This window comes from Pelobates fuscus, chromosome 1, assembly GCF_036172605.1.
Source record: "Pelobates fuscus isolate aPelFus1 chromosome 1, aPelFus1.pri, whole genome shotgun sequence".
Lineage (NCBI taxonomy): Eukaryota > Metazoa > Chordata > Amphibia > Anura > Pelobatidae > Pelobates > Pelobates fuscus.
Window position 1 is genome coordinate 416603322 of NC_086317.1, and position 25386 is coordinate 416628707.

The 25386-nt window shown below is 43.3% G+C and overlaps 1 protein-coding gene across 1 annotated transcript in view; it reads left to right on the forward strand.

Annotated features, from left to right (window-relative positions):
* Positions 1-25386, forward strand: part of ITGB7 (integrin subunit beta 7) — a 104056-nt gene that overhangs the window by 55971 nt on the left and 22699 nt on the right. Inside the window, exon 4 of the mRNA XM_063428474.1 lies at positions 19694-19895. Coding sequence (XP_063284544.1) covers positions 19694-19895 — 202 coding nt within the window. The remainder of the gene's footprint in view (positions 1-19693; positions 19896-25386) is intronic.

Here is a 25386-nt window from a genome sequence, read left to right on the forward strand (position 1 = left end):
AGCAGCTATGTTGGTCAGGCCTACTTCAGAGGCCCATGAACAGAGCACAGTAGAAATACACTTATATGGGAATAATATCCTGAGTTCAGTTTGCCAAATGCAAGGGAGACCAATGATAAGATTCTGGAGACACTCTGGGAGGTTTTCCCAGAAATGGAATACCAATGAACAAAGCCAGGATGGTGGAACTGGTACTAAAATTTCATAATGTGCAGCCTAATTTTGGATCTATGAATAACATTTCACCTACATACCCCTATCCTGCTAAGATTTATGTGTGTGTGTGTGTGTGTGTGTGAGCTGGATTCTATCCTAAATTTCACAAATGTCTCAATTAAATGTCAATGTCTTGACATGTCTTGATGGAAATTCAAACTCATACTAAAGTAAAAAGGCTACAAAACTCTCAACCCCCCGCCCCCCATCCAAAAAAAAGCAACCATAATATTTTATGAAACTTTTGCCGCACTGGAACTCCGGCGCTTTTTCTAACAGCTATTCACCATCCTTCTCCATCGATGCAGAGGTAGCCACCAATCTTAAATTGCCTTTACTGTATTGCCATGCCCCCTAAGGCCCTGGGAAAGTTCCACGAGAAATAATAATAATCTTCCTAAACTTTATTGATAGATTTATAATTCTGGCAGCCACAATAGGGAGATAGGCCTTTTAAGCTCTCACATGTTTTTTTTGGACTTCCGCAGATCCACCATTAAATGGTGTCAATCCATAAAACCTCTGACCACTTCTTTTGCAGTAGACGGGTATTCATTTCAAATGTCGTCCACACAATTGCTGCTGCTCATCAGATGGGATACCTTTTCTAGATTCAAGGACTATCTTAGAGAATTAACAAAGCTATTTGCTAGATAAAATTTAAAGTGAATTTCAAATGTAAGGTCAATATAGGCAAATTGGAAACATTTTGTAAGTCAGATATGTTTACAATTCGGCTACTTTGGCCTAAAATATGAAATCAATTTTGAATTTACTTTAAATTCTCACTTTAGTTTAGTTAAATCTTGGCCCTACACCGCTAGACTTGCTGCCTGTTCATTATATTATTAGCGCTAACCTACCACCTTTTTTTTAGGTGGAACGATACCTACCAAAGACGGTCACCAAGTGATCTCTACTACTAGAAATCTATTGTGTTGTATCTTTATTTTCTTAAATTTGCTTATTTTTTATTTTTCATATCCTGATGGCTGATGTCTTGTTTATATCAATGCTCTAAAAAATATATTTTTTCCATTTGTTCTCTTGAGGATTCTCCCATCCAACTCCACTATCCCCCAACCTCCGTATCAAACATACTTTTTTCAGGACATAGATATATCTGTTGTATACTACAACTGTGTTTATCTGCTGGAATTATTATTTTCCATTAAATGGGGGAGCTGGATGGCCACTTTTTTAATGGGTTCATAAGAAAGAAAACACTGAGTAGTTGCATAGTTACATAGCTGAAAAGTGACTTGCGTCCCTCAAGTTCAGCCTTTCTCACATATGTTTTTGCTGTTGATCCAAAAGAATGCAAAAGACCCAGTCTGAAGCACTTCCAATTTTGCAACAAACTAGGGAAAAAATCAATTTTGACCCCAAAATTGCAGTCAGATATCTCCTTGGATCAAGCATCTATTACCCTACGAATTCGAAATGATATCCCTGTATGTTATGTTTTTACAAGTATTTATCCAATTGCTGTCTAAACATCTGTATGGACTCTGATAAAACCACCTTTTCAGGCAGAGAATTCCACGTCCTTATAGTTCTTACTGTAAAAAAACCTTTTCTTCACCTTAGATTAAATCTCATTTCTTCCAGCCTAATTGCGTGACCTCGTGTCCTATGTTAAGCTCTGTTTATGAATAGATTTTCAGATAATGGTTTGTATGATGTTATCATACAAATATGTGTATGTTATCATATCCCCTCTGAGGTGCTGTTTTTCCAAAGTAAAGAGATTAACATTTTTTAACCTTTCTTCATAACTAAAATGCTCCATTCCTTTTATCAATTTTGTAGCTCATCTCTGCACTTTATCTAGTGCCATGATATCCTTCTTTAGAAAAGGTGCCCAAAAGTGCACAGCATATTCAAGGTGTGACCTTACCAGCAATTTATAAAGAGGCAAAATTATATTTTCATCCTGAGAATTTATGCCCCTATTTACACATTACAAAACCTTACTGGCCTGAGCAACTGCAGATTGTCATTACATATTGCTGCCTAATTTGTTGTCTATAACAATTCCCAAGTCCTTCTCGTGTGTTGTTTTCCCTAATTCACTACCATTTAGGGTGTAATTTACCGGACGCCAGTTACCGAACACAGCAAGGTAGAACTCTGTTCGTGAAAATGCTGTTGCTTCCACGTGCATCCACACAGAAGGTAGAACTTCAGAAGAATGAAATGACGCATGCACGACGAAACAGAGCCTTTTAAAGGTACAGGAGGTGGAGACCAGAAAGGATCCTCATTAAACAAGACCACCCACTTTCCCTAAGTTACAGGAGGTGGAGACCAGAAAGGAACCTCATTAAACTAGACCACCCACTTTCCCTATTTAAGCCACGCACACCCTTCACTCTTCGCTCTTTTGTACTGTGCTCCTGGTTGTGTAAAGACATTCAGTGTCTATCCTGTTGTATTTTGACCCTTACCTGTATCATCGCTTCTGAACCTGTGCAGCCTGTTGTGACCTTTGGCTTCCCAGACTACTCTTTTCGTCTGATCCTTTTGTACTGCGAACTTGGTCCATTGCCTTCATCACTCCTCTGCATCTTGGGCTCCGTCCACTAAACTGTGAACCCGGCACCAGCGTTACACCATTTTGACAGGGGTAGGTCAAATGTATAATATCGTAAGCACTCCAATGGTGCAACTGACAATCTTGGGGCAAGGCCTAAGAACTTAGAAAACCATGTCATCCATTTAATAATGGAAACTAATGTTGTGGTCATGAGTGTAATACCCGAAGGTATGCCTTGGCACCCACATCAATGAAAGAAAGGAATGTGGGCGTATGAGTAAATTTTCCAATTGAAGCCAAAGTGGAGTGTCTTGGGTTATATGCAATGTCAGCATTTGCACTATTATCGTGGCTGCATAATATTTTTTGCTATCTGGCATCCCCAAACCTCCCACATACATAGGGAGCTGAACAGATGTATGTGCTATCCTGGGTGGGTTTCACTTCCATATAGTCTGTGGAGATTTGCTTACAAAGGACTTGGAAATGTCTATCGTCAGGGTGGGAAATAAGTACAATATCAACCATAACACCCCAAACCAACCGTCCAACACGCCCTGTATTTTATTATAAACTTAGGGTGATTCTCAGAAAATAAGTGTTGTTTCGATGTTGTGAGTTGTATGCCTAAATAAGTGATGGATTTTCCACTCCATTCAAAACAAAAGGCCTGTTGTAAGGATATTTTAAGGTTATGTTGTAAACTTATTGGTAAGGCCTGTGTTTCTGATTCATTATTTTTATAAAAATACATTTTCCTGTAGCGCTGTAGAGTGGTCAACAGATATGGTATGAATTGCTGGGGATTAGTCACAAAATATAATCTGCGAACCACGGTAGTTTTTGCTCAAAGGGTCATTCTTAATATTGTCCAAAAGGCTAGGATAAAAATCAGCGGAGAAAGAGGGCATCCCTGCCTAGTTCCATTTTTTATTTAAAATTGTTGAGACAGAAATCTTGTATTTATGATTTTAGCAGTAGGATTAGTATATAGGCAATAACACCCCATAGAAACCCCTTAAACATTGCTACCATTTAGCGCCAATAAAAGCAATCAAAGGCTTTGCAGCATCTAGTGCAAATAAAAGCTCTGGCACCAAGTTTGACAGCCAGGGATAAACCCTGCTTTTTTACTCAAATACCAATAGGGGGAGTAAAGTTCTTAGACAGTTGGCTATCACTTTAGCATATCATTTTGGAAGTGTGATTATATTGGCTTCTAAAAATTCCAGATGTACGGTCCATGTATCACTAATATGGTTAAATAGATTGGTTAAATGAGGCACTAAAATATCCACAAACTTAGATCAATATACATTTGATAACCCATCTGGTTCTGGGGCTTTGTGTTTTGAGAGTGACTTAATTACCTATACAATTTCATCCTGTGAAATAGTCTTTTGTAGATCCTGCGTATTACGTGGTAAAATAGTAGGGAGACCAATCTCATCTAAGTTTTTGACTATATCATCATGGATGGTTGCGTAACATGAGGATCCTTCCTGAGACAAATTATGTAAGCTTTTATAGAATTTTGCAAGCTCGGTAACTTTATGTACATGGCTTCTAAGTTTAATTCAATGCATGTCATATGAGTAAGGAATTTTAGCTGTTTTATTTGTTCTTTAGTTGGGATGTTAAAAGTTTCAAAGCTTTGTGGCCCTGGGCGTAATATATTTTTGTTTTTTAATTTTATGTAGTCTTCATTCAGTTATATGTAGTTGTAGTTTCAAGTTCCTTCTAGTTTTAGAAATTTGGGACTGGGTGGACTCTGTTGGGTTTGCTTTATGTTGGGTCTCTAAGGTGGCCAGGGTTTGGAGCAGTCATGATCGACCTGCATTTATTTGTTTTTTAATGCCAGAACCAATTTTTATCTTATGTGCTGCCCAGGTAATAGAGAGAGATTTTGGTAAGGATTTTCACTAAAGAAATATGAGAGGGTTGATTTAACTCATATACCTGTCCAAAAGCACATAATTAAGACACAAAGTACCCCTTCTTTGAACAGGATAAAGAGTAACAAATACAGGCGGCAGAGGAGCATGATCCATGGGGTTTATATGTACCTTCTGGAGATTTTGTAAATTAGCATAATCAGTTAAGCACATATGTATGGGGGAGTATGTGGTGTGTACTTTAGACTAGACTGAGTAGTCCCTAGTTGTGTGATATAAAGACCTCCAAGTTTAAAACAACCCATATCTCTGTAACATGTATAATGTATTACTTTTTAGTCTTGTCTACAGTACCATACATTATGAAGGCATTATGTTGGCTAATAACATCTAGCACGGAATCCAGTACACAGTTAAAATATACACATAGATATAGTTGGCCTACTTTTATTTTGTCTATCTTGTTAAATGCTTTCTATAAAAAGTAAATTTAATGGATATTAGGCACATATAGGTATGCTATAGTTATCGGTACATCGTTTTGAGCCTGTCAGGGTACCTGTTGTCTCTACCTCAGAGGAGGTGAGACACTTAGAATTCCGCCCTCTCAGAGGGGCTGACTCACTCGTTCCTCGCAGTCCACTCGGCCGTTTACACGCCGGACGCCTCTGATCCGCCTCCTTTTATGACGCGGCTCTAGTAGCCGACGTCATGACGACTATCCGTTCCGACCTGTCAATCAGTCCTGAGCACGAATCAGGACTCGTCGGGGGCGTGATCGTCTATTTAGAACCAGGGTATAAAATAAGGTTTTGTGTATTGGTTCATTGCCCTGTCGTGGTTCTAGCTAGTCTAGTCACTCAGCGCTCTTATTTCTATTTGTCTCTTTGGTTCTGACCCGGCTTGTATTATTTCTACCCTGCTTACCTCTATTACCTTTTTGACCCGGCTTGTCTCTCGTTTACCTGCTCTCTCGTTCCCTTGACCTCGGCTTGTCTCTAGACCATTCTTTGCTTACTCCTTACGTTAGTCCGGCCATTCTAAGGTCCGGTATACGTACTTCTCCTGTTTGTACTCTGCGTGTTGGATCCCTGTCCCGATCCTGACATTACGACAGGGCCAATGGATCCTGCAGGTACAAACACTCAGGTCGGTTCTCCTGACTCTAGATTTGAGGTCATGGATCATAGAATGGACCAGATGGCTCTAGCGTTGCAAGCCTTACTATCTCGTTCTAGTAACCAATCAGAAGAGATGCGTACTGCATCCATCTCTCCTGTAAGTTCAGGCCTAGAGGTAGCCACAGTAGTTGCTTCATCCCGTATAACTCCTCCTGTACGTTATGGTGGCTCTCCGGATACGTGTCGAGGTTTTTTAAACCAGATAGGTATTCATTTCAAATTACAACCCCGCTCCTACCCTACAGATAGGGCGAAGGTTGGATTCATAATCACACTACTCATTGATAAAGCTTTGAGATGGGCTAATCCTTTGTGGGAGAATGATAATACGTTAGTCTATAATTATAATGCCTTTGTCACTGCTTTTAGAAGGACTTTTGATCCTCCAGGTAGAAAGGTTAATCTTGCTAGACTACTGTTACGTCTTAGACAACATAACCGAACCCTTGTTGATTATGCCTTAGAGTTCAGATCCTTGGCAGCAGAAGTCAAGTGGAATGAACAGGCTTAAATGGACGTATTTCTAAACAGACTATCAGACGAAATTCTAGATGAGGTTGCCACAAGAGAGCTTCCTGAAAGTTTGGAGGGTTTAATTTCTTTTATTTCTCAAATTGATGAACGTTTAAGACAGAGACAGAACACTCGAGATAGAACCCGTAGACCTTCCTTTAGACTAGCTCCCTCATTCCAAAGTCCTGAATCTACAACTTTAGCGCTTCCAGAACCTATGCAGATAGGCAATACTCGTCTCTCAGAAGAGGAGAGACAGTACAGGAGAAGGGAGGGGTTGTGCATGTATTGTGGAACAAGAGGTCACCTACGCCTAAACTGTCCTAACCGCCCGGGAAACGCTCGCACCTAAGTTCCTCTAGAGGACAGGCCTTGGGTGTTTCTATCTTGTCCTCTATACATGACTATAAAGATCATAGGCTTCTACTACCTGTTTCTTTAGCTTGGGAGAAGGGAGTATTAAATACTATGGCGTTGATAGATTCCGGAGCTGCTGAAAGCTTTATTGACCAAGTCTTCGTCACTAAACACTCTATCCCATCCCAGCTAAGGGATACACCCTTGGCCGTTGAGGCCATAGATGGTAGACCATTATCTGAACCTGTTATTTTTCATGAGACCATACCTGTTAACTTAACTGTTGGTATCTTACACGAGGAAGGTATATCTTTTATGCTTATTTCATCTCCTTCTGTTCCAATAGTCTTGGGGTATCCTTGGCTTAAGAAACATAACCCCATTATCGATTGGGAATTGGGTGAAATAGTCTCTTGGGGTCAAGGTTGCCAAAGCAGGTGCTTACAGAAGGTCTCACCGGTTTGCGTAGCTGACACACTGGTTAATTCTACCCAATCTACAGACTTACAAATACCACCCCTATACCTGGATTTAAAGGCAGTCTTTGACAAGAAGAATGCTGACACTCTACCTTCACACAGGTCCTTTGACTGCAAGATCAGACTCTTGCCCGGTACCATGCCTCCGAGGGGCACGGTATATCCTTTATCTACTAAGGAGAACCTAGTCTTAGAGGAGTATATTCGTGAGAACCTGGACAAGGGATTCATTAGGAGATCCTCCTCCCCTGCCGGGGCCGGGTTCTTTTTTGTGAATAAGAAAGATGGTACATTAAGGCCTTGTATTGATTATCGGGGATTGAATAAAATAACTATTAGAAATGCCTACCCGATTCCTTTGATTACTGAGCTCTTTGATCGTTTAAAAGGCTCCAAAATTTTCACCAAGTTAGATCTCAGAGGGGCGTATAACTTGGTGAGAATTCAACAGGGAGACGAATGGAAAACAGCTTTCAATACCCGTTACGGGCACTATGAGTACACGGTAATGCCTTTTGGTCTCTGTAATGCACCAGCAGTATTTCAGGACCTGATTAATGAAGTTCTTAGGGAATTTCAACATGATTGCGTTATTGTATATCTGGATGATATACTTATACACTCTAGTGAGATTGAGACTCACCACAGACAAGTCAGAAGGGTATTGCGCAAACTTCTACAACATGGAATGTACTGCAAATTGGAGAAATGTAGTTTTGACCAGTCTCAGATAAACTTTCTTGGGTACGTTATTTCTGGGGACGGGTTTAAGATGGATCCGGTTAAACTCCAATCTATTTTAGATTGGCCATTGCCCAGGGGACTCAAGGCCATTCAGAGGTTTATTGGATTCTCCAATTATTATAGGCGCTTCATTAAAGGATACTCGTCTATTATTGCGCCTATTACCAATATGACTAGACAGGGGGCTGACACTAAGACTTGGTCTACTGAAGCTCTCGTTGCTTTCAAAACACTCAAGGATCTTTTTGCTTTAGCACCGATTTTAGTTCATCCTGATACGTCTTTGCCTTTTCTACTCGAGGTAGACGCCTCGGAGACAGGTATAGGTGCTATCTTGTCTCAAAGATTAGGTGTGGATAAACCGTTACATCCATGTGGTTTTTTTTCAAAGAAATTGTCTGGGCCTGAAAGCAGATATGACATTGGTGACAGGGAACTATTAGCGGTTATTATGGCTTTAAAGGAGTGGAGACATTTATTGGAAGGGACCTTGCACCCTGTTACTATTTTGACAGATCACAAGAACTTGTCCTATATTGGGGAAGCCAAGCGCTTGTCCGCCAGGCAAGCTCGTTGGTCCTTATTCCTCACTCATTTCAATCATGTGCTCACTTATAGACCTGGTTCTAAGAACTCTAAGGCCGATGCTTTGTCTCGCCAACATGAACCCTCTACTATATCTGATGCGGTTTTGTCCTCTGTAGTTCCCAAGTGCAATATTATCGCCAACACGAATCTCAGGATACACTCCCCGTTGCTTGCCGAGATCATGAAGGTACAGCATCTGGCTCCCAGACAGGCTCCCGGGGCACGGCACTTCGTTCCTCCTGAACTCCAACTGGAACTGTTGCAGTGCTTTCACAACAGCAAGGTGGCTGGGCATCCTGGCATACGCAAGACGTGTTCCTTGATTTCTAAAGATTTCTGGTGGCCTTCATTATGTAAGGATATTAAGGATTTCGTCGGGGCATGTGAGGTCTGTATGAAGACTAAGCAACCTCATACGCTTCCTTGTGGGCTCTTGTACCCCTTGGAAATTCCCGAGAGACCATGGTCCTGTTTGGCTATGGATTTTATTGTCGATTTGCCTATTTCTAAAAGACAGACTGTTATTCTCACGGTGGTTGACAGGTTTACTAAGATGGCTCATTTCGTGCCCTTACCTAAACTTCCGTCTTCTCCCGAATTGGCTGAGATATTCGCGAGAGAGATTTTTCGTTTACATGGTATACCCTCCGAAATTGTCTCTGATAGAGGTTCCCAATTTGTTTCCCGTTTTTGGAAATCCTTTTGTTCTCAATTGGGTATCAAATTGAATTTCTCTTCTGCATATCATCCCCAGTCTAACGGAGCTGCTGAACGCACCAACCAAAAGATTGAACAATATTTGCGTTGTTTTGTTTCCGAACACCAGGACGATTGGGTCGGTCTGATTCCTTGGGCGGAGTTTGCACACAACAATCTCGTTTACGATTCGACTCGTTCTAGCTCCTTTTTCATGAATTATGGCTTTCATCCTCCTATTCTTCCCTCGGTTTCCCCTTCCCAAGGGGTACCGTCGGTTGATGTCCATGTTGCCTGTGGCGAAACCAACCTCGCCACTGGGCCCTGGAGAAGCCTGTTTGCTAGCCTCCTACCTACTGACTATGGCCCCTGGGTTATTTGGGGCATATGGTATTTTATTGTGCGACTGCTGGCCCTTTAAGCACAGTGAATGGTATTTTATTGTACTGCTGCTGGCCCTTTAAGAACTGTCTGGGGACATATTGAGACTTTGGGTAACAATACCCTTTAAGACTATGGCCCCTGAAAACGTATGGACTTTTATTGTGTGTATGGCCCTTTAAGAACCGTCTGGGGACATCTTGTAACTTTGGTGAACAATACCCCTTTAAGACTATGTCCCCAGACCTGTAAAATAACTTGCCCCTGGCTCTCTCCCACTTGGTTCAGTAAATAGGGCTTACTGAACCAAGTACCACACAGGCGGACCACCCAGAAGTTAAAGTGTGCAGGCAATTTACCTCCCAGGCTGTGAGGTTACTGCAGGTTAATTGCACGTGGCGGCGGCCATCTTTGTTCAGTCGAACGCGGTCAGCGGTGTATGCTAAAGATTCTGTGGAACTAAAATCGGCTACACATTTTGCCGAACACCGCTGACCCTTACCTTCTTCCATACTGAACTTGCAGCTCCAGAGACTAAGTCCCGTTCGAAATGGGACTTAGTCGTTTTTCGGCATGAAATTGACCGACCGCACAGCCCAAATCTATGGAACTGTTTTGGGCAGGAAAATGTGCTTGCGGTCGGTCATAAAGGGACCTCCAGCTAACTTTGGATCCACTGGAGGGATTTGGCTGATTTTTGGAAGGGTGTATGTTTAAAGTGTGCTGATTCCAAATATGTGGTTTTTGGGAAGATTGGATGTATGGATTTAAAGTTATAGCACATGTATAAAAACTGTAGTTTTCCTGGCTGTATAATTATGTTAACTGGTTATCTGAGGGGAGGAGATGTGTGGGTTGTACCCGTGATACTATTGGTTATTTTATGCCTCCCCCTGGGTGTGGCCTGTATGTGTACAATGGTAATAAAAGCCAGGCTGGATGAGCCAGTCCAGAGTTCCTGTTTTACCCTCAAAGTGATGTGTCGTCTCATTATTGGGGGGAAGGATTTATTGCATGCTGTTCCAGTTGACTGCTAGGAGTACAAGCCTATTCGTATGGTTCCTATTCAATGGTCTACAGCATTCATACGCTTGGGAGAATTTAAAAGGTTTCTCGGATTCGGTGATTGTGGTGTCTGCCAGAGTGCTTGGAGTCCTCAGGAAGCGCTAGGAGCATCCTTTAACGGAGGTACTCAGTCGGGGTGCCAGGTGATCCGTTACATTGCCAATTTGAGGAAGTTGTGGGATCAGACTCAACAAATTCTCCTTCATAATTCCACGTTGTTCAAACAACACGCAGACAAGCGTAGAAGGGCGGCTCCGGTTTTTGTTCCAGGGGATAGGGTATGGTTGAGTACCAGAAACATTCGCTTGAAGGTTCCCTCTATGAAATTTGCGCCTCGTTACATTGGTCCTTACAAGGTTCTGACTCGAATTAATCCTGTTGCGTATCGCCTTGCCCTTCCACCTGGCTTGCGCATTCCTAACTCCTTTCATGTTTCCTTGTTGAAGCCTCTAGTTTGTAACAGGTTTTCCTCCGCTGCATTCTCCCCTCGCTCTGTTCAGGTTGAGGGCCAGGAGGAGTATGAGATCAACTCCATCCTCGATTCTCGAATTTCTCGGGGGAGGTTACAATATCTTGTGGACTGGAAAGGATATGGTCCTGAGGAGAGGTCTTGGGTGGTCCAGGAGGAGGTGCATGCTCCTCGCCTCCGCAGGGCTTTTCATTCCCGGTTTCCGTCTCGTCCCGGTTCCTTCCGCCCGGTGGGCGTTTCTGAGAGGGGGGGTACTGTCAGGGTACCTGTTGACTCTACCTCAGAGGAGGTGAGACACTTAGAATTCCGCCCTCTCAGAGGGGCTGACTCACTCGTTCCTCGCAGTCCTCTCGGCCGTTTACACGCCGGACGCCTCTGATCCGCCTCCTTTTATGACGCGGCTCTAGTAGCCGACGTCATGACGACTATCCGTTCCGACCTGTCAATCAGTCCTGAGCACAAATCAGGACTCGTCGGGGGCGTGATCGTCTATTTAGAACCAGGGTATAAAATAAGGTTTTGTGTATTGGTTCATTGCCCTGTCGTGGTTCTAGCTAGTCTAGTCACTCAGCGCTCTTATTTCTATTTGTCTCTTTGGTTCTGACCCGGCTTGTATTATTTCTACCCTGCTTACCTCTATTACCTTTTTGACCCGGCTTGTCTCTCGTTTACCTGCTCTCTCGTTCCCTCGACCTCGGCTTGTCTCTAGACCATTCTTTGCTTACTCCTTACGTTAGTCTGGCCATTCTAAGGTCCGGTATATGTACTTCTCCTGTTTGTACTCTGCGTGTTGGATCCCTGTCCCGATCCTGACAGAGCCCCAATTAATATCAGAAGTCTAGCTTCCTCACTTGCAAAAAGAAAATAAAAATGTGGTTGTTGCACCTAAATCACCCAGGAATAAAGTATCATGGGTACTATATATACACAGACACCTAATCTACCAGTGTGGGCCTAACTATAGGACCTACCATCTAAGACGGTCAGAGACCTGAGTATATAGAATCAATGATAATACAAAATCACACATGCACATGTAAACATCTGCAAATTTAGAAATAATAAACAAAAGTATATATAATAATGCATTGTAAAAAAATTGTAGATTAAGCTAGTGATAGGACCCATATATGTAGCATGTAGTGCATCGAGTCTATCAATAGTGATGTGAGGGGGTATAACTGAATAAATGGCAATAAAAGCCTTCGATTCAAGGTCAAATCAGGCTTCAGGGAAGTATCATTTAATAGTTCTCTAGTGCTCTATTTAGTGAATAACCCTGTAACTCTTTCTCTCTTCATTGTGAGGAACAACACAAATATCTCCCAAAACATCTTATTTCTATGAGAATTTTTACCATTTTTTTTTAAATTCTTTATTTTTGTTGTGGAAATTTCCACTGGTTTTAATGACGATATACAGCTCTCTAATGCATAAGAATTAAACAATTTAAACAGAACATGCATTTATATCATACATACATCACTCTTGGTTAAGCTTCCTAGCAGCGCAGGTGAATGTGACATGTGTAAGAAGAGCTCCCGAGTCGGTATCTCATTCTAGCCGCTGCCGTGGACTTAAAGTGTACCCTCTGGTGTAGCCCTCTAGCAGCCCGCGTGGATTTGAAATTAAAACAGGAGTAGGGGGGCGGGGCCTGACAATCATGGCGACTGGTTGTGTTTCTTGTGAGCTCCCAGGAACACACTAAGCAAATCTGCTATTTTGGCTGAAATATCCAAAACCGGGCACCAAGCGACTTACCCCTAACTACATGTAACGAAGACCCGACCTGCGAATGCTTCCAACAGTCTTTTCAAGCACTCCAGACACCGAGCTTCACTGAGGCCTAGTGAGCGCTGAGGAGGGGAGAGGCGATCCCTCTCCCAGACTGGCGCGATCAAAGTGCTGAACATGCACCTGGAGCCCTGCTAACCCCCCGCCCCCCTTTGGACCGGTGGGGGTTATCCCGGTCCCCACCCTGATGGCTCCCAAATCCTATCGGAGAGCCGCAGCAGAGCCGCAAACACCCGCGAGCACGGTGGATCACCATCTAAGATGGCGGACGACACGCGTCTCCATACCCCTGGAGGGGAGATACCTGATACATACCGGCTCCTAGAGGCAATCTTCAATGCCTTTTGGAGGGAGCTGGAGAGCAGGCTGACACCCACTGAGACCACTGAGGCACCTCCTGAACCATCCCGCTACTCCCCGAAGCGTCCTACTGCACACACCACGAGCCCGACATACCGGAGACAGCGACGACGGCCTAAGCGGCGTAAGGCGGTAAAATTAGCCGGCTAATTGATGCTCAAAAAATAATTTTTTCATTTATATTATACACAAAGTCAATTTAAAATCAGATACAATCTATAGTGCATCACTTCATACCATAAATAATGAACAGTAAGGGTAAAAAATTTATTAAATCCTGGCCCAGTTAATACTGCAATCTATGCTTTTGCCAAAAGACCTGAAAAAATCCATGATAGGGTTAATACATTGAATGGTTCCTCCCATAATTGTATCATACTGCCCATTGTTACCATACAAAATAAAAAAATGAAAAAATAGAAAAGTCTATTCAATTTAAAACCCCCAAATTCATTTTTTTGTATGTCTCTCTCTATAGGTTAGCCTTCTTAAGATACTCAAGGCTTATAAAAAGAAAAAAAGGGGAAAAAATAGACAAAAAGAAAAAAAGAAAAAATGAAAATTCACAAGATATATTCTGAGTACTCAATAAATAAAAGGAAATAAATATCAGTATTGGTCAGATCTCACCATCAAAAAACAGAGTTGCTAGATTGTGGATGTAAATCCTTGTAAAATCTTTATGTTAATAGTCCGCTGTCCAGAGTGCGTTCATTCCATGGGAGATATCAAAGTTAATTCGCAGAAGGTTTCCTTAATGTATAAACAATAGTTGCAGGTCACTGAGGTTTGGCTGTATTTGTAGTTTCAATCGGGAACACCGGGGGGCTTTGAAGGTCCTGAACCAATATTTTTCAATACACAAACTGTATTTACTTTAGTCTGCATTTATTATTGCTGCAAAGTGTTATTCACTAATTCGCAAGTCATTGGAGTTAATAATAAATCATATATTTTAGGCAAAAATAGCCAACATTAAAAAATACAGTTATTCAATATGTTGCTTACATTTTGAATATTTAACTCTGAATTTGATTTAAATAACTCTGTGAGGAACATTTATTATGTATTAGGATTCATAAAAGGAACATATATGCGACACCTTTCTGTTTTCATGGCTAACAAGGGCAGCAGATCAAATTGGAATTCTCATAGTTAGCAAAATAATAAAGCTTAGATACCCATTTATTATTTATTAGGAGGATCAACTGCTCAATTCTCTGTCATCTGGGAGTTAATTTACTTGTGTGTCTGTTATGGAGCCATAGTCATACTACCCCTGGCTGTAACTCACACAGCCTCCATTAAATAGTTTTTTTTTCATTCAGATGTTAAAGGGACACTCCATAAACCCACTGTTTAATAGATATACCCAAATGAAAACTTGCATAAACGATTATGTATTTCTCAACCAGATTGCAAAACCTGCAATTATCTTGTCTGCAGCCTTTCCTCCCCTTCTAACCCAGCCCAGACATCACATATTTCCCAATACAGCTCAATAAGAAGTCTGTGCAAGGCAAGTGTTCTGGGCAATTGCCTGCCTCTTGAGTTTAGTTCCACTGAGCTAACCAAAGTAATAGGTCATGCTGTCTGATTGACATCTGCTGTGGTGTAACCAGATTAATTTCTAAAATGGTACATTTCGATTGAAATCTGCACTTTTTGCAAATCGAAAAATAAAATAGGACACTTTATTTACACATATTCAGTAAACTAAAGTGTCTTAACTCGCTTTGGAAGTTTTTTTTTATCTCCTGGTTTGTAAATTGAATTTTAATCACACACAGGAGGCTCCCGCAGGCTCTAGAAGGCTATTAACAGAGCAGGAGATAAGAAATTAGACTTTGCAATAAAGTTACCTAGATTCCTTTTCAGAAAGTGTTTGGGAAGGCTGTGCAAGTCGCATGCAGGGAGGTGTGACTAAGGCTGCTTAAACACAGTGATTTAACTCCTTAATGACAGAGAACTGGCAGAGAACTGAGCACTGAGACTGAAGCGACATGATTTATAAACCAAAATTGCTTCATTAAGCTACAGTTGTTTTGTTAATTATATTGTCCCTTTAACTCATTTCTGCATCTTTTCCTATCCTATTAGATGAGAGGAGGAGCTAATTAACATGTTCTGCTACCATGGTTAGCCAGCTATACACAGTTTATTTATTATTTATTTAGCAAAATTGTATGAAGGTATGTTGGATCAGTGGCGTCACAAAGAGAGCTATTCCTGTCAGTCCCCCCAGGTACAGGAAACTGAAGCTCCTGTACCGCGGTCTGCTCCGCCCGGCCACGCTACCAGATAGGTAGGAGACGCACTGGGGACAGGAGGAAGGAACATTATCGGACAGGGGAGGGGAGCGGGGGAAGAACACTATGGGACGGGGAGGAAAGAATACTTTTGGCCCGGGGGGGGGGGGGGGGGGTGCGGGGTGGGGAAACGTCATGGGCGGGGGAGGAGGTAGAAAGAACACTATGGGACAGGGGAGGAGAAAACACACTATGGGACAGGAGAGGGGTGAGGAAAGAACACTATGGGACATTCGTTGGGGGGGGGAAAGAACACTATGGGACAAGGGGGAGACACTAGGGAGGAGAGAGCGGAACATTAAGGGGGGGGGGGGCACTAAGGTACAGGGGACGGAAGGGAAAAGAAACATAGGTGGGGGTGGACCAGTAAAGGAGAAGGGAGAGGAACACTAAGGGGGGGAGGAATATTAATGGGAATGGGGGGCACTAAAAGACAAGTAAGGGGGGGATAAAGGAACACAAATGGACAAAGGAGGGAGGGGAAAGGAATACTAAAGGACAGGGGAGGGAGGGGAGAGGAACACTAAGGGACATGGATGGGTTGGGGTGACACTGTGAGTTACCGCACCGGGTGACACTAACCCTAGTGACGCCACTGTGTTGGATGAACATATAGCTTGAAAGCTCTGGGAACTCTGAAGTTGAATGTTTGTGAACTTCTAGTGTTTTCCATCAATAATTCACACTTATGCACTGTATCTCTCATCTATGCTGAAATGTAGTTCTGATAAATATGTGGTTAGCATTTTGGCTAAGCACAGGTGAATAAGAGCAAACTTGTTGTTAAGTCAGTTATATTCAGGAAGTTGCATCTTTGTTCTGCAAAACAGTATGGTCATTCTAGAGAAAAAGCTCCCAATTAGTTCATGTAATTTTAAATACCTATGGGAAAAGCAGCATTTCTGTTTTCAGTACTTAAATCGGCACTGTCAAATGAACTTACCTTTCCCCAATTGCTTCCTCTTCTCTCCCTCTCTCAGGATCTGTTCTCTGTTTCTTCCTATCTCATCTAGGGATTACTTTGTCTTATGTATTTTTCATACACTTGACCCACTTTGACCCTCTTCCTGTGGGTCAAATACATTTTCCCGCAATACCCACCCTTTCCTCCGTGATCTCGCGGTGTTTCCTGTCAGTATTCCCAAACGTCCTGTCACATAGATAGGACAGCGAAACTACCAAATTTCGCCCTAACAGAATGAGAACATCGCTATACTGCGAGTAGGGGCATGTCTACTAAACAGTGAGCAGCCTGCTCACTGCTGTAAAAAAAAAAAAGAAACAACCCCCCTCCTATAGAAATAATAAAGGACAATAATAATAAAGGACAATAATAATAAAGGAGGAGGACATTGTAGCGGAGCTCCAATATTCAGCATCAATATCTCTGCTGTAGACTCCTTGTAGCTGAAGAAGCAATACGATATCCAAGGCACAATCCCCCCAGTAACTGGACGACAGGCAGTTCTGGGAGCCAACTGATTTTTATTCAGCCACAGCTGGCTTTTATGTAACTCCCCATGCAAGGGGTTTCTTAAATTACATTCCAAGGGTTTTCCCTGTGGGGACAAGGGACAAGTAAATAATTTACAAACTCCTCCTCTGTGCCTGGGAGATAATTGAGTAAGAACAACTCTTTCATTACATTATCTCCCAGGTACAGAAAATATACAATACTGTAAAACAGCATAAAACATATTTTAATATCTCAGAACTCCACGAAAGTTCAACGAATAGCAGGAACCACACAGATGGGTTCGGTAAACGAACGAGGTGTATGGACAGCTGAACAAAGGGAATGAAAAAGGGACATTCTGCTACAGACATAGTATCTCCCCTCCCGAGCCCCCACCCATGCTGTCTGAGTGGGGGCTATTAAACTGAACGAGGGACCTAACGTCCCCCCAGCCCCCACTCATAAGCGGCAGGTGGAGGGCAAAAGGGGGGGACCTATTGTCCCCCCCCACCCCCTCCCATAAACAGCAGGTGGAGGCTAACTATAAAAAATACCCCCCACAAGTGACTATGGGTCCCCAAGCCCCTAGTCACCCCCCTCCACAATAAAATTAAACCCTACTTACCCCCTCACCCTAAATAAAATAGTCAGGGGGGAACAAAAAATGAAATACCTGTAAATAAAAAAAATTATACTTACTACTTATTAGATGTCTTCTTTTTTTCTTAAACCTTCTTTTTTTCAGCCCTAAAAGGGACAAATAAAAAGCCATAATTCCCGCCGAATTAAAAACAAACAAAAAAAAAGTGCAAAAAAAACCACGCAGAAAAAAGAAAACCCTGACGCCCCAAAAAAAAAATCCATCTTCACCCAGCTTGTAAAGCTTTCCCATGCCCTGCAATTTGATTTAGAGTGCTCTGATTGGTTGGTTTAAGCCAATCAATAAGAGTGCTCTGGTTGGTAACTTGCAAGTCTCAAATTTACCTATCAGAGGACTCTTATTGATAGGCTTAAACCAACCAATCAGAGAGCTCTCAGTCAAATTGCAGGGCGTGGGAAGGCATGGGGCATGGGCAGGGCTTATGAGTGGGGGCCAGGGGGGTGGAGACTATGGGTCCCCCCTCTTTTGTTACTTAGGGCCCCCACCTGCCACTTATAAGTGGGGGCTGGGGAGCAGACAATAGGTCTGCTTTTGTTACTTAGAGCCCCCACTTAGAGCCCCTACCCACCGCTCATGGGTGGGGGCCGGGGGAAGGCAGTATGCCCCAACTTTTGTTACTTTTGGCCCTCTCCCGCCGCTCATGGGTGGGGTCTGGAGGGGGAGACAATAGGTCCCCCCATTTTGTTACTTGGGGCCCCCACCCGCCACTCATGGGTGGGGGCTGGGGTGAGGCAGTATGTCCGCCTTTTTTGTTATTTAGGGCCCCCACCCACTGATCATGGGTGGGGCCTGGGGAGGGACACTTTGTCCTCCCCTGTTAATTATTTTAGAAGATGCCTCACCATGGCAAACCTATTCTTTATTTGATTCGGAGAGTGTGGGTCTTTTTTTGTTTGTTTAACAGTGAGCAGCCACTGGTCGCTCACTGTTTAGTAGACATGCCCCTACTTGCAGCATAGCAAGTAGGGGCATTCAGGAGATTTTAATCTCCCTTATGCTAATATTGGGGTCATAGAATGATGGGGGGGCCATGGGGAGGGGTTAGGAAGTGGTGGGGAGCACTGCTCCCTGCAGCTTCTATCTTCACATATTACTAGGAGTGAGCAGTGAGCCGGTAGCTCCCTCCTTGTAATAAACTGAACGAACAAACGAAGAGGTCTCCTTTCATTCGTTTGAAATTCCTATTCATTTATTTGTCTTTCTAACGAATGAATGAATGGATGAAATTCCCGTCCGAATGCCCAAGTGTTTAACTTGGCATGAGCGGGAATTTCACAGTGCTATCTAGTGTGGGCAGATGACGAGTCCTTCATCTGCCCACACTAAGATGGTGGCGCCCAGAACCTAGGTCCGGTCACAAAATAAAGTTTTAAAAAAGGTGGGGGATCTACAGGGATTTGGGAGTAACTAGGGGACAATTAGATTTAGTGTAGTTGGGAGGGGGGTTAAATAAAAAATGGATGTGGCCATGACAGTGCCGCTTTAAATGTATTTCATGAGGATCATATATAGCATGAGAGTTTAGAGTTTGTAAATGTATGACTTGGTTAATAAATAATGACCAGACAATCTTGGCGCTCATTGCAACCCAGCCCCTTAAACTTGTTGACTTGATGAAATAACAAAACATTTTTCTTTTCGATCTGCACAATATTTGTATAGAATAGATCTGATGTAGGCAGCCTTCAGCACTCCAGATCTTGTGGACTACACCTACCATAATGCTGTTACAGCCATAATGCTGGCAAAGCATGAGGGCAGAAGTTGTCCATTGAATCTGGAGTGCTGAAGGTTGCCTATGCCTGCATCTATACTTCTACATAGCAATCTTCTAGACCAAGATCAAAAATTCCAAATTAATTATTATTTAGTGACTCATATATTGTAATGAAGAGCAATGTAAACTTCAGATCACTTTTTAGCCATTTTCTATTATATTACCCTCTGTTTCTCTCTGTTTCTTATTTTGTTTTCCAATTTCTCAAAACAGAATTTCACAAAAGGAGGGGAGTCAGAAGGATCTCGATGTGCAACAGCTTTGGAGCTTCAGCAAAGAGGATGTGACTCAGAGCATCTGATACAACCCAAGGGGGTTGTGAACATTATAAAGGACACTCCTCTGAGTGACAGTGCTGACCAGGAGGTGGTCACACAGCTAGCTCCTCAAAGTGTCCACCTGAAGCTTCGCCCTGGTGAGAATCATAATGATCACATTGTATCTCTTAGAGGGATACTCTAAGCACCAACATAACATAGGCTTAATTAAGTGTTTTTTTTGTGTGTAGATGACTGCTCAATGATCTGCATTTTAGGAGTTAAATCACTTTGTTTATGCAGCTGTAGCCACACCTCCCTTGGCTTAGACTCACACTGCTCCTTGGAACCTGCTGGTACCATGGAGTCCCAGGTATCATTGGATACCTGTCAGGATCGGGACAGGGATCCAACACGCAGAGTACTAACAGTAGAAAGGTACGTATACCGGGCCTTAGAATGGCCGGACTAACGTACAGAGAATAACAGAGAATAGTCAGAGACAAGCCGAGGTCGAGGGAACGAGAAGACAGGTAAGCGAGAGACAAGCCGGGTCAGAGGGATAACAGAGATAAGCAGAATAGTACAACAAGCCGGGTCAGAACCAAAGAGAATACTAGAATACAAGAGCACTGAGTGACTAGACAAGCTAGAACCACGACAGGGCAATGAGCTGACGAGAGAAGTAAGCTTAAATACCCTGAGTCCGGAGAGTAGACACGCCTCTGCTGGGTGCTGATAGGATAAAGCCAATAGAGTGCCAGGTCGCTCGGGATAGCGTCAAGACGTCACGTATCGAGCGTCATGTTAGAAAAGGAAGCGGATCCCTTGCGGCCAGCGTTAGAATGACTGGATGGACCGCGAGGAACGGGAGATATGGCGTGTCTAGACGGATAAACAACTAAGTCTCTACCCTTCTCAAAGGTAGAGACCTCAGGTACCCTGACAGTACCCCCCCTCTCAGATACGCCCACCGGGCGGAAGGAACCGGGACGGGATGGGAAGCGGGAGTGAAATGCCCTGCGGAGACGGGGAGCATGAACATCCTCCTGAGGTACCCAACTCCTCTCCTCAGGACCATATCCCTTCCAGTCGACCAGATACTGTAATCCTCCCCGGGAGAATCGGGAGTTGATAATGGAGTTGACCTCGTACTCCTCCTGACCGTCTACCTGAACCGAACGAGGTGAGGAAACCGTAGAGGAGAATCTGTTGCAAATCAGTGGTTTCAGCAAAGACACATGAAAGGAGTTGGGAATACGTAAGGCCGATGGCAGGGCTAGGCGATACGCAACCGGGTTGATACGAGACAAAACCCTGTAAGGGCCTATGTATCGAGGCGCAAAATTTCATAGAGGGAACTTTTAAACGAATGTTCTTGGTACTCAGCCATACTCTATCCCCAGGGACAAAAACTGGAGCCGCCCTTCTGTGTTTATCAGCGTGTTTTTTGAACAACATAGAATTATGCAGGAGAATTTGACGAGTCTGATCCCACAACTTCTTCAGATTGGCGACATGATCATCGACCGACGGTACTCCTTGGGAAGAAGAGACCGAAGGAAAAATGGAAGGATGAAAGCCATAGTTCATGAAGAAGGGGCTGGAACGAGTAGAATCACAAACGAGATTATTGTGTGCGAACTCTGCCCAAGGAATCAAACCGACCCAATCATCCTGGTGTTCGGAAACAAAGCAGCGCAGATATTGTTCAATCTTTTGATTAGTACGCTCAGCGGCTCCGTTAGACTGAGGGTGATATGCAGAGGAAAAGTTCAATTTGATACCTAATTGAGAACAGAAGGATCTCCAGAATCGTGAGACAAATTGAGAGCCTCTATCAGAAACGATTTCAGAAGGTATCCCATGTAAGCGAAAAACTTCTCTCGCAAAAATCTCCGCCAATTCAGGAGACGTGGGGAGTTTAGGCAACGGCACAAAATGAGCCATCTTAGTGAATCTATCCACCACCGTAAGAATAACAGTCTGTCTCTTGGAAGCAGGTAAATCCACAATAAAGTCCATGGCCAAACAGGACCATGGTTTCTCAGGAATGTCCAAGGGAAGCAACAAACCACAAGGAGATGCGTGAGGCTGTTTAGTCCTGGTACAAGTCTCGCAAGCTCCGACGAACTCCTTAATATCCTTTCGTAAGGAAGGCCACCAGAAATCCTTGGAGATCAGGGAATAAGTCTTGCGAATGCCAGGATGACCAGCCACCTTGCTTTCATGGAAACACTGTAAGAGCTCCAGTTGGAGTTCAGGAGGAACGAATTTTCTCCCCTCAGGAGTCTGTCCAGGTGCCAGATGCTGTAAGTTCAAGATCTGGGCAAGCAACGGAGAATGGATTTTAAGACTCGTGTTAGCAATAATATTGCATTGGGGTACTATAGAGGATAGAACCGGTTCAGAAGAAGCCAAAGGTTCATATTGGCGAGATAGAGCATCGGCTTTAGAATTCTTTGAACCAGGCCTATAAGTAAGAATGTAATTGAAATGGGTGAGGAATAACGACCAACGAGCTTGCCTGGAAGACAATCGCTTGGCCTCTCCAATATAGGACAAGTTCTTGTGATCCGTTAAAATAGTAACAGGATGTAATGTCCCTTCCAATAAATGTCTCCATTCTTTTAAAGCCTTGATAACAGCTAGTAGTTCTCTGTCACCAATGTCATATCTGCTCTCAGTACCAGACAATTTTTTAGAAAAAAATCCACATGGATGTAATGGTTTATCCACACCTAGCCTTTGGGATAGGATAGCACCTATGCCAGTCTCCGAAGCGTCTACCTCAAGTAGGAAAGGAAGAGTGGTATTAGGGTGAACTAAAATTGGGGCGGAAGCAAAAAGCTCCTTGAGAGTTTTGAAAGCAAGGAGAGCTTCCGTGGACCAATTCTTAGTATCAGCCCCCTGTTTGGTCATATTGGTGATGGGCGCAATAATAGAAGAATACCCCTTAATAAAGCGCCTATAATAATTGGAGAACCCAATAAATCTCTGAACGGCCTTGAGACCCTTGGGTAGAGGCCAATCCAGAATGGACTGAAGTTTATCCGGGTCCATCTTAAATCCCTCCCCAGAGATCACATAACCGAGGAAATTTACTTGGGATTGATCGAAACTACATTTCTCCAATTTGCAGTACAGACCATGTTGAAGAAGTTTGTGCAAAACCCTTCTAACTTGTTCGTGGTGAGTCTCAATCTCTCTAGAATGAATGAGTATATCGTCCAGGTATACAATGACACACTCATGCTGAAATTCCCTAAGAACCTCATTTATCAGATCCTGGAATACAGCCGGTGCATTACATAACCCAAAAGGCATTACAGTATATTCATAATGACCGTAACGAGTATTGAACGCCGTCATCCACTCGTGTCCCTGCTGGACTCTCACCAAGTTGTACGCCCCTCTGAGGTCTAACTTAGTGAAAATGTTAGAACCCTTTAAACGATCAAAGAGTTCAGTAATCAAAGGAATGGGATAAGCATTCCTAATGGTTATCTTGTTCAAACCTCGATAATCAATACAAGGCCTAAGTGAACCATCCTTCTTTTTAACAAAAAAAAATCCAGCCCCGGCAGGGGAGGAGGATCTCCTAATGAATCCCTTGTCTAAATTCTCGTGAATATACTCCTCTAGAACTGAATTCTCCTTAGTAGATAACGGGTATACATGACCCCTGGGAGGCATGGTACCAGGGAGTAGGTTAATCTTGCAATCAAAGGATCTGTGTGGAGGTAAGGTATCGGCTCTCTTTTTATCAAATACTGCCTTTAAATCCAGGTACTGAGGCGGTATTTGTATCTCTGTAGGATTAGAGGAGCTAGCCGACGTGTTTGCCAGGCAAAGAGGCGAGACCCTCCGCAAACACTTCTCTTGGCAATTCTGACCCCATGAAACTATCTCCCCTAACTCCCAATTAATGATAGGGTTATGTCTCTTTAACCAGGAGTACCCCAGGACTATGGGAATAGAAGGAGAGGAAATGATCAACAGGGATAGATCTTCCTCATGCAAGATACCAACAGTTAAATTCACAGGTATGGTCTCACGGAAAATAACAGGCTCAAGTAAAGGTCTACCATCTATGGCCTCAACGGCCAGGGGTGTCTCCCTTAACTGGGATGGGATAGTATGCTTGTTAACAAAAACTTGATCGATAAAGCTCTCAGCGGCTCCAGAATCGATCAAAGCCATGGTTTTTACTACTCCCTTCTCCCAAGTCAAAGAAACGGGTAACAGAAGCCTGTGATCTTTATAATTGTGAACAGAGGACAAAATAGATACACCCAAGGCCTGTCCTCTAGAGAAACTTAGGTGCGAGCGTTTCCCGAACGATTGGGACAATTTAGGCGTAAATGACCTCTGACTCCACAGTACATACATAAACCCTCCCTTCTCCTGTACTGTCTCTCCTCCTCTGTGAGGTGAGTATTACCTATCTGCATAGGCTCAGGGAAACGTGAGGTCTCGATCTCAGAATTTCGAAATGCAGGAGCTAGTTTAAAGGAGGGTCTACGAGTCCTATCTCGAGTGTTCTGCCTCTCTCTTAAGCGTTCATCAATGCGAGAGATAAAAGAAATTAAATCCTCCAAACTCTCAGGAAGCTCTCTAGTAGCGACCTCGTCAAGGATTACATCTGATAGCCCATTTAAAAATACATCTATATAAGCCTGTTCGTTCCACTTAACTTCTGCCGCCAAGGATCTGAACTCTAGTGCATAATCCACAAGTGTTCGATTTTCCTGTCTAAGGCGCAACAGTAATCTAGCTGCATTGACCTTCCTACCAGGGGGGTCAAACGTTCTTTTAAAAGCAGCTACAAAGGCATTATAGTTATAGACTAACGGGTTATCATTCTCCCATAAAGGATTAGCCCATCTCAGAGCCTTCTCAATGAGTAACGTAACAATAAATCCAACCTTCGCTCTATCTGTAGGATAGGAGCGGGGTTGTAATTCGAAATGGATGCTGATATGGTTCAAAAAGCCACGACACTTCTCAGGAGAACCGCCATAACGTACTGGTGGAGTAATACGAGAAGAAGCACCTACAGTAGCTACTTCTAGACCTGAACTTACAGGAGAGATCGAAGGAGTACGTGTCTCCTCTGGTGGGTTACTAGCACGAGACAAAAGCGCCTGTAGTGCTAGGGCCATCTGATCCATCCTGTGTTCCATGGCATCAAACCTGGGGTCGGAAGAACCAAGCTGACTGTTAGTACCTGCAGGATCCATTGGCCCTGTCGTAATGTCAGGATCGGGACAGGGATCCAACACGCAGAGTACTAACAGTAGAAAGGTACGTATACCGGGCCTTAGAATGGCCGGACTAACGTACAGAGAATAACAGAGAATAGTCAGAGACAAGCCGAGGTCGAGGGAACGAGAAGACAGGTAAGCGAGAGACAAGCCGGGTCAGAGGGATAACAGAGATAAGCAGAATAGTACAACAAGCCGGGTCAGAACCAAAGAGAATACTAGAATACAAGAGCACTGAGTGACTAGACAAGCTAGAACCACGACAGGGCAATGAGCTGACGAGAGAAGTAAGCTTAAATACCCTGAGTCCGGAGAGTAGACACGCCTCTGCTGGGTGCTGATAGGATAAAGCCAATAGAGTGCCAGGTCGCTCGGGATAGCG